We start from the raw sequence: 15244 nt of genomic DNA, 5'->3' as shown, positions 1-15244 counted from the left end.
TCACTCTAAATATCTCAAACAGATCACTCCTCCTAAAGTCGTAGATATGGGTCCTGTTATTATCAGTGACTGGTCTGAAACATGGAACGGTAATATCGAGAGCTGGATGATGTGATTCCACCTGAACAAGGCGATCAAGAGACCTTCGGACACTGATGTCTATCCTGGAAGAGAAAACTAGATCCAGTAATATTCCACGGTCGTTGTTAACACCGTTGACCTGTGTAAGATTGAAGATATGGGCAAGATCTTTGATTGGCTGGCTCGCAGGATCATGAATTTGAGAGCCGAGAGGATCCCAATCCGCTATTACTTGGAGTGAGCCAGGGGGTCCAGGCGGCTGTGGCGATGTGAAAGAGAGGGTTGAGGTGGCTGTTACTTGATGAGAGACAGTGGGTTGAGGTGCCTGTGACCTGTTTAAAAGCAGGAGGTGGGGCAGCAGGTTGAGGCGTCTGTGAACTGGAGTGAGGTAGGGGATTGAGGTAGCTGTGAACTGGAGTAAGGAAGCGAGTTGATGCGGCTATGAACTGGAGTGAGGAAGCGGGTTGAGGTGGCTGTGAAGTGGAGTGAGGCAGTGGATTGAGGTAACTGTGAACTGGAGTAAGGAAGCGGGTTGTGGTAGCTGTGAACTGGAGTAAAGAAGCGGGTTGAGGTGGCTGTGAAGTGGAGTGAGGCAGTGGATTGAGGTAACTGTGAACTGGAGTAAGGAAGCGGGTTGAGGCGGCTGTGAACTGGAGTGAGGAAGCGGGTTGAGGTGACTGTGAACTGGAGTGAGGAAGCGGGTTGAGGTGGCTGTGAAGTGGAGTGAGGCAGTGGATTGAGGTAGCTGTTAACTGGAGTAAAGAAGCGGGTTGAGGCGGCTGTGAACTGGAGTGAGGTAGAGGATTGAGGCAGCTGTTAACTGGAGTGAGGAGCGGGTTGGGGTGGCTGTGAACTGGAGTGAGGAAGCGGGTTGAGGTGGCTGTGAAGTGGAGTGAGGCAGTGGATTGAGATAACTGTGAACTGGAGTAAGGAAGCGGGTTGAGGCGGCTGTGAACTGGAGTGAGGAAGCGGGTTGAGGTGACTGTGAACTTGAGTGAGGAAGCGGGTTGAGGTGGCTGTGAACTAGAGTGAGGAACCTGGTTGAGGTGGCTGTGAACTGGAATGCCTCAACGCCCAAGGTGTTAAAAACTCTTATCAAACTCTGCCTGGCGTCAAACGCTTTCTACAGTGTTGACGAGTTTCTGTCATTCAACTGGGAGACCACGCGATGAGGAAACTGACTCCAGCGCCGAAAGTGGGCGTAATTGGCATGGAATGAATGGGGAGTGAATGTTAGAATGTTGTAAGTGTAAATGTGGCCTTGATGTGGGATGAATGAAAAGAAATTAGACATGAAAATTTGACGTTTGATATACTATGTATATTTTCAACTGCAATTAAACGATTTTATTTATTTTTATTTGTTTAGTAAGGCCTTTTTTAGCATTTATAGTTTTGGTTCTAAAATTAACCTCAGCATAAACACTTGTGTATAAGAAACTCTTCTAGTTAAAGTACTCGTATATAACGATGTGGATAGTTGAAAAAATAATAACTCAAGGTTATAACAGTGTAGATCATTATGTGTAAGGTATAATAAGTATTGAAGTAATGAAAAGTATTTTATAAATGTAAGTCGTTATAATTACATTCATGTCAAAGCTGACATTTAAATAAGATAAGCCGAAATGCTTTAGAATTAATTTAATAATCTTAATTTAAGTCAAAGTATCATAGTCAAATACTAATCCGGTGGAAAATCAGAAACCGTCTTGCAATAAAATAATCCTTTTTACATCCAACAATGTGTGGAGCTCAGCTGGGAGAGAAGCAAATGTAGTTTTAAATTATAGGATACTTTGCTATCATACCTATATAATATAACCTAATTAAATACACCAGTTTCTTCAAAACTTAAATATCTAGTATAAAAAGGCTTTTGTAACAATAAAATAGTTACGTAATAGCAAAGGAAATTACTGTAAATACATGCGATCCTTCATCAGAAGCGTGACGACGACGGATGCCTGGCTGACCCCTAGCTTCCGAAACAAGTAGTTTTGTCCTGGTTGAGACATAAGACACACGGACCAGGCAAGATGTCATCCGAAAGGGTTCCGGCCTGGGCTCTCCGTGGCCCGTAGGGGGTTTAGTGGGTAGTCCGCAAGGGAGTCCCACACTCCGTGCGCGCAAATGCATTCCCCCTACGTAAAAAAAAAAAAAAAAAAAAAAAAAAAAAAAAAAAAAAAAAAAAAAAAAAAAAAACTGTAAATACATACTAATAATACTAATAAATGTCAATATTACTGAATTATTATTTCAAGAAATTCCAATTCTTTGTTAGATATGTTTTTTTTATTTGTTTTTAAACTTTTCCCCCATTTATAAATTGTATTAAAATTGTAAAATCTCCTTTACTACGTAATTGTTTTTCTTACGTGTAAATTTTGCGATGATATTTTGAGGAAGAACCGAATTTTTACATTTCTATTTTATTATATATTCTAAATATATATATTACTATACAACAACCTCATGTCTGTCTTTGTGTTTGCGCGTGGTGTATCTCAATCGCGTAAATATTACGGGACCGACTGTACTGTTTTACAGGGAACCCTGGATAACTTGTACGCCTGTAGCCTAATCTATAAATGTATATTACTATACAACAACCTCATGTCTGCTTTGTGTTTGCGCGTGGTGTGTATCTCAATCGCGTAAATATTACGGGAGGACTGTACTGTTTTACAGGGAACCCTGGATAACTTGTACGCCTGTAGCCTAATCTATAAATGTATATTACTATACAACAACCTCATGTCTGCTTTGTGTTTGCGCGTGGTGTATCTCAATCGCGTAAATATTACGGGACCGACTGTACTGTTTTACAGGGAACCCTGGATAACTTGTACGCCTGTAGCCTAATCTATAAATGTATATTACTATACAACAACCTCATGTCTGCTTTGTGTTTGCGCGTGGTGTATCTCAATCGCGTAAATATTACGGGACCGACTGTACTGTTTTACAGGGAACCCTGGATAACTTGTACGCCTGTAGCCTAATCTATAAATGTATATTACTATACAACAACCTCATGTCTGCTTTGTGTTTGCGCGTGGTGTATCTCAATCGCGTAAATATTACGGGACCGACTGTACTGTTTTACAGGGAACCCTGGATAACTTGTACGCCTGTAGCCTAATCTATAAATGTATATTACTATACAACAACCTCATGTCTGCTTTGTGTTTGCGCGTGGTGTATCTCAATCGCGTAAATATTACGGGACCGACTGTACTGTTTTACAGGGAACCCTGGATAACTTGTACGCCTGTAGCCTAATCTATAAATGTATATTACTATACAACAACCTCATGTCTGCTTTGTGTTTGCGCGTGGTGTATCTCAATCGCGTAAATATTACGGGACCGACTGTACTGTTTTACAGGGAACCCTGGATAACTTGTACGCCTGTAGCCTAATCTATAAATGTATATTACTATACAACAACCTCATGTCTGCTTTGTGTTTGCGCGTGGTGTATGTCAATCGCGTAAATATTACGGGGACCGACTGTACTGTTTTACAGGGAACCCTGGATAACTTGTACGCCTGTAGCCTAATCTATAAATGTATATTACTATACAACAACCTCATGTCTGCTTTGTGTTTGCGCGTGGTGTATCTCAATCGCGTAAATATTACGGGACCGACTGTACTGTTTTACAGGGAACCCTGGATAACTTGTACGCCTGTAGCCTAATCTATAAATGTATATTACTATACAACAACCTCATGTCTGCTTTGTGTTTGCGCGTGGTGTATCTCAATCGCGTAAATATTACGGGACCGACTGTACTGTTTTACAGGGAACCCTGGATAACTTGTACGCCTGTAGCCTAATCTATAAATGTATATTACTATACAACAACCTCATGTCTGCTTTGTGTTTGCGCGTGGTGTATCTCAATCGCGTAAATATTACGGGACCGACTGTACTGTTTTACAGGGAACCCTGGATAACTTGTACGCCTGTAGCCTAATCTATAAATGTATATTACTATACAACAACCTCATGTCTGCTTTGTGTTTGCGCGTGGTGTATCTCAATCGCGTAAATATTACGGGGACCGACTGTACTGTTTTACAGGGAACCCTGGATAACTTGTACGCCTGTAGCCTAATCTATAAATGTATATTACTATACAACAACCTCATGTCTGCTTTGTGTTTGCGCGTGGTGTATCTCAATCGCGTAAATATTACGGGACCGACTGTACTGTTTTACAGGGAACCCTGGATAACTTGTACGCCTGTAGCCTAATCTATAAATGTATATTACTATACAACAACCTCATGTCTGCTTTGTGTTTGCGCGTGGTGTATCTCAATCGCGACTGTACAGGAACCCTGGATAACTTGTACGCCTGTAGTGTGATCTCAATCGCGTAAATATTACGGGACCGACTGTACTGTTTTACAGGAACCCTGGATAACTTGTACGCCTGTAGCCTAATCTAAAAATGTATATTACTATACAACAACCTCATGTCTGCTTTGTGTTTGCGCGTGGTGTATCTCAATCGCGTAAATATTACGGGACCGACTGTACTGTTTTACAGGGAACCCTGGATAACTTGTACGCCTGTAGCCTAATCTATAAATGTATATTACTATACAACAACCTCATGTCTGCTTTGTGTTTGCGCGCGTGGTGTATCTCAATCGCGTAAATATTACGGGACCGACTGTACTGTTTTACAGGGAACCCTGGATAACTTGTACGCCTGTAGCCTAATCTATAAATGTATATTACTATACAACAACCTCATGTCTGCTTTGTGTTTGCGCGTGGTGTATCTCAATCGCGTAAATATTACGGGACCGACTGTACTGTTTTTACAGGGAACCCTGGATAACTTGTACGCCTGTAGCCTAATCTATAAATGTATATTACTATACAACAACCTCATGTCTGCTTTGTGTTTGCGCGTGGTGTATCTCAATCGCGTAAATATTACGGGACCGACTGTACTGTTTTACAGGGAACCCTGGATAACTTGTACGCCTGTAGCCTAATCTATAAATGTATATTACTATACAACAACCTCATGTCTGCTTTGTGTTTGCGCGTGGTGTATCTCAATCGCGTAAATATTACGGGACCGACTGTACTGTTTTACAGGGAACCCTGGATAACTTGTACGCCTGTAGCCTAATCTATAAATGTATATTACTATACAACAACCTCATGTCTGCTTTGTGTTTGCGCGTGGTGTATCTCAATCGCGTAAATATTACGGGACCGACTGTACTGTTTTACAGGGAACCCTGGATAACTTGTACGCCTGTAGCCTAATCTATAAATGTATATTACTATACAACAACCTCATGTCTGCTTTGTGTTTGCGCGTGGTGTATCTCAATCGCGTAAATATTACGGGACCGACTGTACTGTTTTACAGGGAACCCTGGATAACTTGTACGCCTGTAGCCTAATCTAAAAATGTATATTACTATACAACAACCTCATGTCTGCTTTGTGTTTGCGCGTGGTGTATGTCAATCGCGTAAATATTACGGGACCGACTGTACTGTTTTACAGGGAACCCTGGATAACTTGTACGCCTGTAGCCTAATCTATAAATGTATATTACTATACAACAACCTCATGTCTGCTTTGTGTTTGCGCGTGGTGTATGTCAATCGCGTAAATATTACGGGACCGACTGTACTGTTTTACAGGGAACCCTGGATAACTTGTACGCCTGTAGCCTAATCTATAAATGTATATTACTATACAACAACCTCATGTCTGCTTTGTGTTTGCGCGTGGTGTATCTCAATCGCGTAAATATTACGGGACCGACTGTACTGTTTTACAGGGGAACCCTGGATAACTTTGTACGCCTGTAGCCTATAATCTATAAATGTATATTACTATACAACAACCTCATGTCTGCTTTGTGTTTGCGCGTGGTGTATCTCAATCGCGTAAATATTACGGGACCGACTGTACTGTTTTACAGGGAACCCTGGATAACTTGTACGCCTGTAGCCTAATCTATAAATGTATATTACTATACAACAACCTCATGTCTGCTTTGTGTTTGCGCGTGGTGTATCTCAATCGCGTAAATATTACGGGACCGACTGTACTGTTTTACAGGGAACCCTGGATAACTTGTACGCCTGTAGCCTAATCTATAAATGTATATTACTATACAACAACCTCATGTCTGCTTTGTGTTTGCGCGTGGTGTATCTCAATCGCGTAAATATTACGGGACTGACTGTACTGTTTTTACAGGGAACCCTGGATAACTTGTACGCCTGTAGCCTAATCTATAAATGTATATTACTATACAACAACCTCATGTCTGCTTTGTGTTTGCGCGTGGTGTATCTCAATCGCGTAAATATTACGGGACCGACTGTACTGTTTTACAGGGAACCCTGGATAACTTGTACGCCTGTAGCCTAATCTATAAATGTATATTACTATACAACAACCTCATGTCTGCTTTGTGTTTGCGCGTGGTGTATCTCAATCGCGTAAATATTACGGGGACCGACTGTACTGTTTTACAGGGAACCCTGGATAACTTGTACGCCTGTAGCCTAATCTATAAATGTATATTACTATACAACAACCTCATGTCTGTCTTTGTGTTTGCGCGTGGTGTATCTCAATCACGTAAATATTACGGGGACCGACTGTACTGTTTTACAGGGAACCCTGGATAACTTGTACTCCTGTAGCCTAATCTCTAAAAATCTGTTGTTAAACTCTCTATCTGTCCAGTCTTGCTCCTCGATTCCTGTGCTGTAACTCACCTAGTTAGTGGAATAACACTAAAATCTCTTATCACATTTCCATTAGCCTTAACTCAGCTGTCTAAGACTATCCTTAAAGTAACAACCAGTTATTTAAATAATAATTAGTTCTTTTCACCCGAAACTACTGCTTACTATATTATATTTATGTACATTATGTTTGTAGTCATCCTGCAGTATCAGAAACCATCATTCATCCATTTCCCACCAGAGGTATCTTATTACCTCTACCATTCGGCTCAAGGCCTTCACTGCTCTATTGTATCATTCTATAGAAAGATATTTCAGGAGGGAAATGGATAATAAGGGTTGTTCTATAGGGACTATTATCCTGTTCGCCTTTGCAAGGCACATCGCCTTAAAACCTGTCAAATCTCCAATCTCTATAAGTTATATTCCTCACCACTGATTAAACCGTTCACCGTAGCGTATGGGTAAGGCTGCAAATCTATAACTGAGGTCTAGTGTTCGATTCCAGGGAAGGGCAATAAAAATTGTTAAGTGGATGCGGATCTTTTTTGCAAAAAACGTTTAATCTAGTCATGTACCATTTTTGTTACTGATATAATCAATACACGTTGCAAACATCAGAACATTGAAATACTTAAAAATTGTTAACGAAAATGTTTAAAGGAGCAAAGTTTTTTTTAACAAGATTCTTCGTGCGCCAAAATACCACACTGATATGCAGATTTTGGGTAAGCAGTAGGAACATATCATGTCAGTGAGAACATATAAAATCATATTTAAGAAGTTATTCCACAAGTACAATGAATGATTTCTATAATTTAGTTCGATTTCAAAAGCCACAATTTATTATTTTACATAACAACATTCACACTTTTAATAGCATCGCCGTAAGAGTGACCGTTAGAGTTTTTACCTTTTGAATTTTCTGTCAATTATAAAAATTTCCACATTCATATTTTTTTAAATATTTTTATTACATTAAATATCTTTAAATATATAAAACTCAGAAAATGGTCTTCTGCAACTAATACCTCCATTCAAATATTAGTGATGCAACTAGATTAGCTATATGATAAATACGTTATAAAATAAAAAAATTATTATTTATTATAAAAAATATCAAAAAAGTCAATATGGCATACAAGCAGGCAATAAACTTCTAAATAAAAAGAAAACGTTACAAAACCAAATTATTGGAGAAAGAGAAATGTAATTAATTTCTTACATTGTTTTGCGTGAATCATACTTGTGGTCTCTGTCCAATTGCTTTCTTCGCCAAACTCAACAATTTATCGATGTTGTAAGAAATTAATATTTGGTATGGTATTAAAATATTGAAAGCCATATTTAGTCCTTGAATGTATTATACAAGGTTTGTAAACTTTGGATTCGGCTCTATCGAACCCACCGCACTTTTTTCAGATATCTGCACTGGCCAATCATTGTTAAGTAATAAATATATTATTTTGGTATAGTTTATATACCCACCTTAACTCCACCATTTTTAAAGTATATATTTTAACATAAATATGTGCTTCTTATAATATATTTTTTATGTTTTTTCAGGCTTAGATAAGGATTGAAATTTATCTGTAACACCAAAAAAGCCTTAGACTAAATAAACAAGTAAAATATAAATATATATATATATATATATATATATATATATATATATATATATATATATTTTGTTATGGTATTTTTCCTTTAAGAGAAGACGTTCAATAACTTTACTAATCGATGACCAATAACTATTCTATCATTAACTAAAATTGATGACTTCCCGTGACTTCAAAACCGTGTCTGAATGTTTACTAATTTTTTAGTTATTAGACGCCTAACAGTATACAGTTTTCTCGTTAAGTAGTAGATTAGCCGTGTATCAAAAAGCATAATTGAGAATCTGCATTTTAACCAAATATTTTAAGTTTCTAAAAAGAATAAGTAAAAAATAAGGTTTAAAACTATCGAGTAATGTACTAAATTAAACCTCAGTAATACATTTCCAACAAACTTAACAAATAAATATAACAGAACATTAACCGTGAGTTTTGGCCACTATTCACAAATTTCACACTGAGCTGAATAGCGATACAAGCGTGTTGTGGATTCTACTCCTGCTGGCTGTGTCTATGCACTCTGTGTTATGACGAATCTTGTTTAAATTATAACCAAAACATTTTAGTACAGAAATAGCTCATTATCATATATATTGCTTCAGCAGTATATTTTACACGCTCCAACGAACCTTCCTAAGAACGATGTCCATAAGGATGTATATATATATATATATATAATATATATATATAATATATATATATATATATACATTAATATATGAGATCTGACCTTTGTCCAAAAGGACGAACACTTAAAGGTAAGAAATAATACTAATTTCATTTGTTGCGCTTCTTATATTTATTAAATGCCATTTATATTAGATGTCTATAAAAACATAAATATTTGAAATAACACAAGTTAAAAGTCATAATATTCGCAGAGATCACTCCATGTTTAGTACAGTGCTTTGAATGGGTTAATCAGGTTGTAATAATTCATATTTTACCTGCATCTTATAGGACCTTTAGAAAATATATATTTTCTTTTACATCCTGTGGTTATTTACAAACCAGATTTATTATATATCTCGAGGGAACAGACTTGCCATATATTTTTAAATATTTGTAGCAATTTCAACGGTTTTTTTTATAACAAGATCAGTCAATGTATAAAAGCGAGCACGACCACTTGCACAAGCTAGGAGCAACTAACAATTGATAGCTATCAACTGATATTTGGTGTTCCCAGCTTGTGCAAGCGTATCAAGTGGTCGTACTCGCTTATGTGTTGACGGATTTTGTTTAAGAGTACCGTTGGAATTGCAATGAAGTTTTTTAAATAGTTAGTACTCAGTAAATTGTTTATAACTATAATAGTTTTTTGTTATTGGACTTTAACAGTCTTCAGCAGAAGCCTGTTTTGTTAATATTAAAGAAAATAACACATTTGTTTAAATTTTCATCTCATATATTTAAACTTACGTCCTAAATTTCGTTTCCTTAGCTTAACTGGTTTTAGAGATAATTTTTTTTATTAAACATACCAAATGGCGGCCAGAAGCTAAACGAGACGTTTCTCGACATACATTTACATGCATTATTTGTTTAAAATGATGAGTAGTATCAGCCACAGAAGTTTGTGACACCCTTTTGTGAACACCCTGTACGATAAAATTAAATAAGTAGATGCATATATCTTTATATATTCATACAAATGGAATAAATTAGTACTTTTAAAATATTTATTCTAGAAGTAATGAGCTTACTCGCATTTCTCTGCCAAAATTAATGGTTTGTTTACATTTTGTTATTAGCGATAAATAATTTGAAAGGATAATAGGATTTCGGACAATTCACATCGTTATTAAACATTAATCGGCTCTAAAATGTTTGTTTCACCGTAACTAACTCGCTGTAGGACAGTATTATAGTATGTAAACGTGATGAAAGAGATCATCTTCGGTGTCTAATGTATTTAAAGCTAAAACAATACTCTGTTCTGTTATGGCATTCTCAGCATTCTCTACCAAAGCTTTGTGGTAAATCGGAATTTCCTTGTAAAGGTTAGCCTCAGGGCTGAGAGAAATATTAAAAGTATAATCTTACTTCTCTCATAAAAGATAGACAACAATTATAAAACGTTCCAGTAATATTGAGGAGTGGTCAGTAATGTAACTCATGATTCAATCCTAAATACTATCTACTTCGTATATAGATAGAATATTCTATCCCGTTAACCAATTTACGGGGTTCACTAAGCATCAAGTTCCACGAACTTTGTCTAATTATACACTGCTACCCATTATTGTCTGGGGGGACTTGAACATTATATAAGGTTACCGCGAAACTTTTCGTTACAGTTTTTAGATATGCTTCGTTCGCACAACTGTTACTGCCTTAACCACGAACCTACAAGAGGTACAGCATGTATTGACAATGTTTTTTCAAATTTGCCAAAATTATCAATTAAAACAGTGGTGCTTTACCCACCACTATCAGATCACAGTGCTCTTTTGATTACTGTACTCTTGCCTGACTCCTGCACCAGTGCGCAGAATGTGCGTTTGTTAAGGAATTTTAATAACTATAATCTTGAAATTTTTTAACAATCTCTTGAAAGCATAAACTGGGAGGAAGAATTTCTGCAAAATATAAGTAAGTTCGATATATTTTTCTACTTATTCATAGAAAAAATGGAAAAATATTTTCCTTTTATGACTGTTAAATTCAGTGGACAGACGCATAAGAAATTCTTCTCATGAAGCTAGAACATTATGGCGCTGATGGTACCGAGCTTAACTTATTTCGTAGCTACCTTAAAAATCGCACTCAGCAAGTTAGCTTTGGAAACAAACTTTCTGAGGTGGCAGGGGTAGAGAGTGGAGTGCCACAGGGCTCGGTCCTTGGCCCTTTTCTCTTTCTAGTCATGATAAACGACCTCCCAACAAACATTTCTATATGTAAGTCAATTATGTATGCTGACGATACAACATTGTTTTGTAGTAATTCTAATGTAAGTACTCTTTTTAACCAAATTGACAACAGTCTCAAGGAATGTGAAAAGTGGTTTGATAGCAATGGTCTTTTGTTAAATGGTGATAAAACTTAATCTGTTCTTTTCACTCTTAGCTCTCTAGAACTTGGTTCATAAGATATAGGGTTTAGCGATAATGTCAAGCTATTAGTAATCAACATAGATTCAACACTCTCATGGGGTCTTCACATTCAGGGTGTGTGTAGTAGGCTTTCTAGAGTAATATACCTTTTGCGTAATTTGAAAAAGTATATCCCAAAAATTTATTTGAGAATGGCCTATTTTTCCTTTTTTCATTGTATAATCTCTTATGGTATACTGCTCTGGGGTTGTTGTAGTACCAGTAAAAAAACATTTTTTACTCCAGAAAAAAGCAATCAGAATAATTACTTACTCTAATTATAGAGCTCACTGTAGACCATTGTTTATAAGTGAACAAATACCCACAGTTTTTTAATTTGTACATATTTTATTGTCTAGTTAGAGTTAAGTTGAGGATTGATTCTTCCTTGTTTAGGAATGACATTCATAACTTCAACACCAGATACAAAGATTTACTTTATTTACCTCATGTTAGGCTTAGCAAGACACAAAACTCTTATTCTTACGTAGGCTTAAATATGTTCAACAAACTTCCTAGAAATGTCTGTGATACTGATTTTAAATGTTTTAAAACAAAATTGTACAGCTGGCTACTAAGGAATCCTTTTTACAGTGTAAATGAGTTTTTAGATCTTTCAACCATTGACATTAGCTTTAATTGATGACCTTGCCTTATCTGTGATATTACTATTTAACTATTTTGAATGTTTTTTATATAATAGAATTTTTACTTTTATTAATTGATGACCTTGCCTTATTTGTAATATTAATGTTTAACTATTTTGAATTTTGTGTATATAAAAGATCTTTTACCTGTATGTTTTTATTTTTTTATCTATTATCATTGTGCATTACCTTAAATGGAATCTTAGTTCTTAATTAGTTTGTCCTTCCTTGAATAAATTCAAATGTTGTACTTCGCTTTATCTGTGTTACCATTTGTTAATTGTTAGTTTTAATTTTCAGAGAACTGATTTTATTACTATTGAACTCTATTTTAACTTTAAGTGAAGATGTACCTGTAAAGATATAAGTAGTATTAACTATAATTATTGGTTTCTTAATGCCTTGTGGCAACTTGACGTCAACTGTATGAGTTACCAACTTTTTTTTGTTGCAATAAAGACTTTAAATTTGACTGTGCGGGTATTTTTCGTACCTGAAATGCTGGCGTGACCATGAAATGTAATACAGGTTACCTGTATAATTGCCAGAAGAATACAGCAGTTAAACTTTTGGATCCCCCGCTGCTTCTATGTAATAGCTTTATCCGTGACGCCACTCTCGTCAGGTGATGGACCACCACTGAAGTGACATGTAGAAGCATGGAACTCAATGTTGGATAAGTAGGAATTAAATCTCTCCAAAATCTAAAACCCCGTTGCTTAATTCGTTGTTGAGGCTCTGCGGTAGACATACAGACAGTCAAGCAGACAGAATAACAGACATAAATGGAATATTTCTAGCCTTCTACGTTCATTACAAACATGCAAATTCTATCAAGATGTATGCAAAATTTCAAATATATAGCTTAAGTAATTCTCGAGATAACCTGCGGACAGACAAAAGAGAAGTTTTCTTAAATAAATAAGAAGGTTACTTATCAATATTTGGCGAATGTTCATACTTCAACCAGCCACGGCTACGGCTAGAGTGTATGTGTAAGTTCAAAGTTCAAATGTTATGTATCTATATTCTTATTTTCTTTAAGATATGGTATACTACAGCAAGGTGGATGTTGCTTGTAATTGAGAAGACAAATTATAATTACAATTTAGAAATAGGAAGTGGTCATCCTTTTGTTTCTGTGATTAATAATCTTGGAATCTTAATTTTTATTAATTTTATTATACGAGTAAACTATTATTATTTTATTACATAATTTTAGTTTGGCTCTATTCAGTTATGTCGTGCGTACAATTCTAAGATGGATAATAGCCGTTTCCTTGATATATTATGAAACTGTTTGTACACAGTTGCGAGTTGATGAACTGATACAAAATTAAACATTCCTTGATTTTTCGTACATTTCAAAATGATGCAACTTTAATTTGTCATTTTAAACTAAATAAGGGCATAAGAGATTATACTGCTTCATTACGAAACGTGGGTTTGTCTCAGTATCCCGACAATGAGTTGGAACAAGAGTATGAAATCCTACACGAGCAAGATTTCTGTATCGATATTAAATGGTGAGGGAGGAAACTCTTAGTTTTCACAAACTAATTTTAATATTCAGATATTGTTTTAATAAATAACAGCCAACGCATTTTAACTCTTTGCGTGCCACGGCGACGATTTATCGTCGCCAAAAACCCTTGCGAAAAGTGCCATGCAGCGATCCGTCGTCGCCGTCTGTTATCGTAATTGTTAACGCTTTATTTTTCATGAATTCTTTTCACAACCAATATTGTTTTATTTTTTAACTATCCTGCAATAGATAAATAGTACTTCACATAGTACTTTATATTAGTGAAGATAAAAAAAACACAGAATAATAGAAGCAACAACAGCTGGCGGTGATCAGCCGGGGCATCGTTGGCGCGTAAACAACTCGCTACGTATAGCAGTCTGTTCGGTCACATAGTTGTGTTTACATCGTTTTGAGGTTAGGATCTCTAAAATGCTTTGTTAAATTGATATCTTTGTAAGTTTTAGTAGTTCTTGTGACTGTTTTTTCGTGTGTTAATCATAATAGGCATTCAGAAATGGATCGTGATCACTTAACTGTAAGTGAAGTGGACAGACAACTACTGAGTGATTTGTCGGGTAGTGATAACGATTCAAACTTTTCATTGTCCGATACTTTTGATGACACTGATGAAGACCCTACTTACACACCAGAACAAGACACTCAACCGAGATTTGTGAGTCGTAATTCCCCGACCATAGGCTCTCAATGTGACAGTGATACTTTAGTTCAACCTGGGCCCTCGACAAGACCTACGTTACCTAGGCCTACAGTTGACAGGCGAGTCTTTAGTGACAGCTCGTCTGAATCAGACAATGACGATCATGAAGGTAATGAAATTTGGCAGGCAATCAATGAAGGAGACACTAATTTTATTCATGACTTTTCTTTTAACGAGACACCTGGCCCTAAACATAGCCCTCCAGTTACTGCATCTCCTATTGACTACTTTAATTTATTTTTTACACAAATTCTTATCACTATGTTGGTCACTGAAACCAACAGATATGCTAATCAAATAATCACTAGCAATGGAGAAAATATATCAGCTCATAGCCGCTTGCAAGGATGGCTTCCCGTCTCCTATTCAGAAATAAGGGCATTCATTGCTGTTATCCTCAACATGGGTCTTATAAAAAAACCAACCATAGCTTCTTACTGGACAAAAAACAAATCACAATCTACACCATGGTTCCAAAATATGTTTACACGCAATAGATTTCGGACTATTTTACAATTTTTTCATGTTATTGACAACACAAAATTTCCAAAACATAATGAACCTGACTATGACCCTACACAAAAATTTCAGCCTATTATAGACCACTGCAATTCTTTGTTTCAACGCTATTATGTAGGACACCAACAGCTGTCTGTTGACGAATCACTAATAGGAACTAAGTCCCAAACATCGCTGATGCAATATCTCCCCAACAAACACCACCACCGTTGGGGGATTAAATTGTGGGTCTTATGTGATTCAATTTCTAATTACTGCTTGAGCTTGTTCTGTTACAAAGGAAAAAA

The 15244-nt window shown here is 36.4% G+C and overlaps 1 protein-coding gene across 1 annotated transcript; it reads right to left on the bottom strand.

The window, feature by feature from the left end:
• Positions 1 to 272: 272 nt before the first annotated feature.
• Positions 273 to 11318, bottom strand: LOC124366643 (extensin-like). Its single transcript, XM_046823242.1, has 2 exons — positions 11246 to 11318; positions 273 to 1138 (listed from the first exon to the last, which is right to left on the bottom strand). The coding sequence occupies exons 1-2, from the start codon at positions 11316 to 11318 to the stop codon at positions 273 to 275; spliced, it is 939 nt and encodes a 312-aa protein (XP_046679198.1).
• Between the last annotated feature and the right edge of the window lie 3926 nt (positions 11319 to 15244).

The sequence above is a fragment of the Homalodisca vitripennis genome, chromosome 7 (genome assembly GCF_021130785.1).
Source record: "Homalodisca vitripennis isolate AUS2020 chromosome 7, UT_GWSS_2.1, whole genome shotgun sequence".
In the NCBI taxonomy this organism is placed as follows: Eukaryota; Metazoa; Arthropoda; class Insecta; order Hemiptera; family Cicadellidae; genus Homalodisca; species Homalodisca vitripennis.
This window is presented reverse-complemented; position numbering and strand designations above follow the sequence as displayed.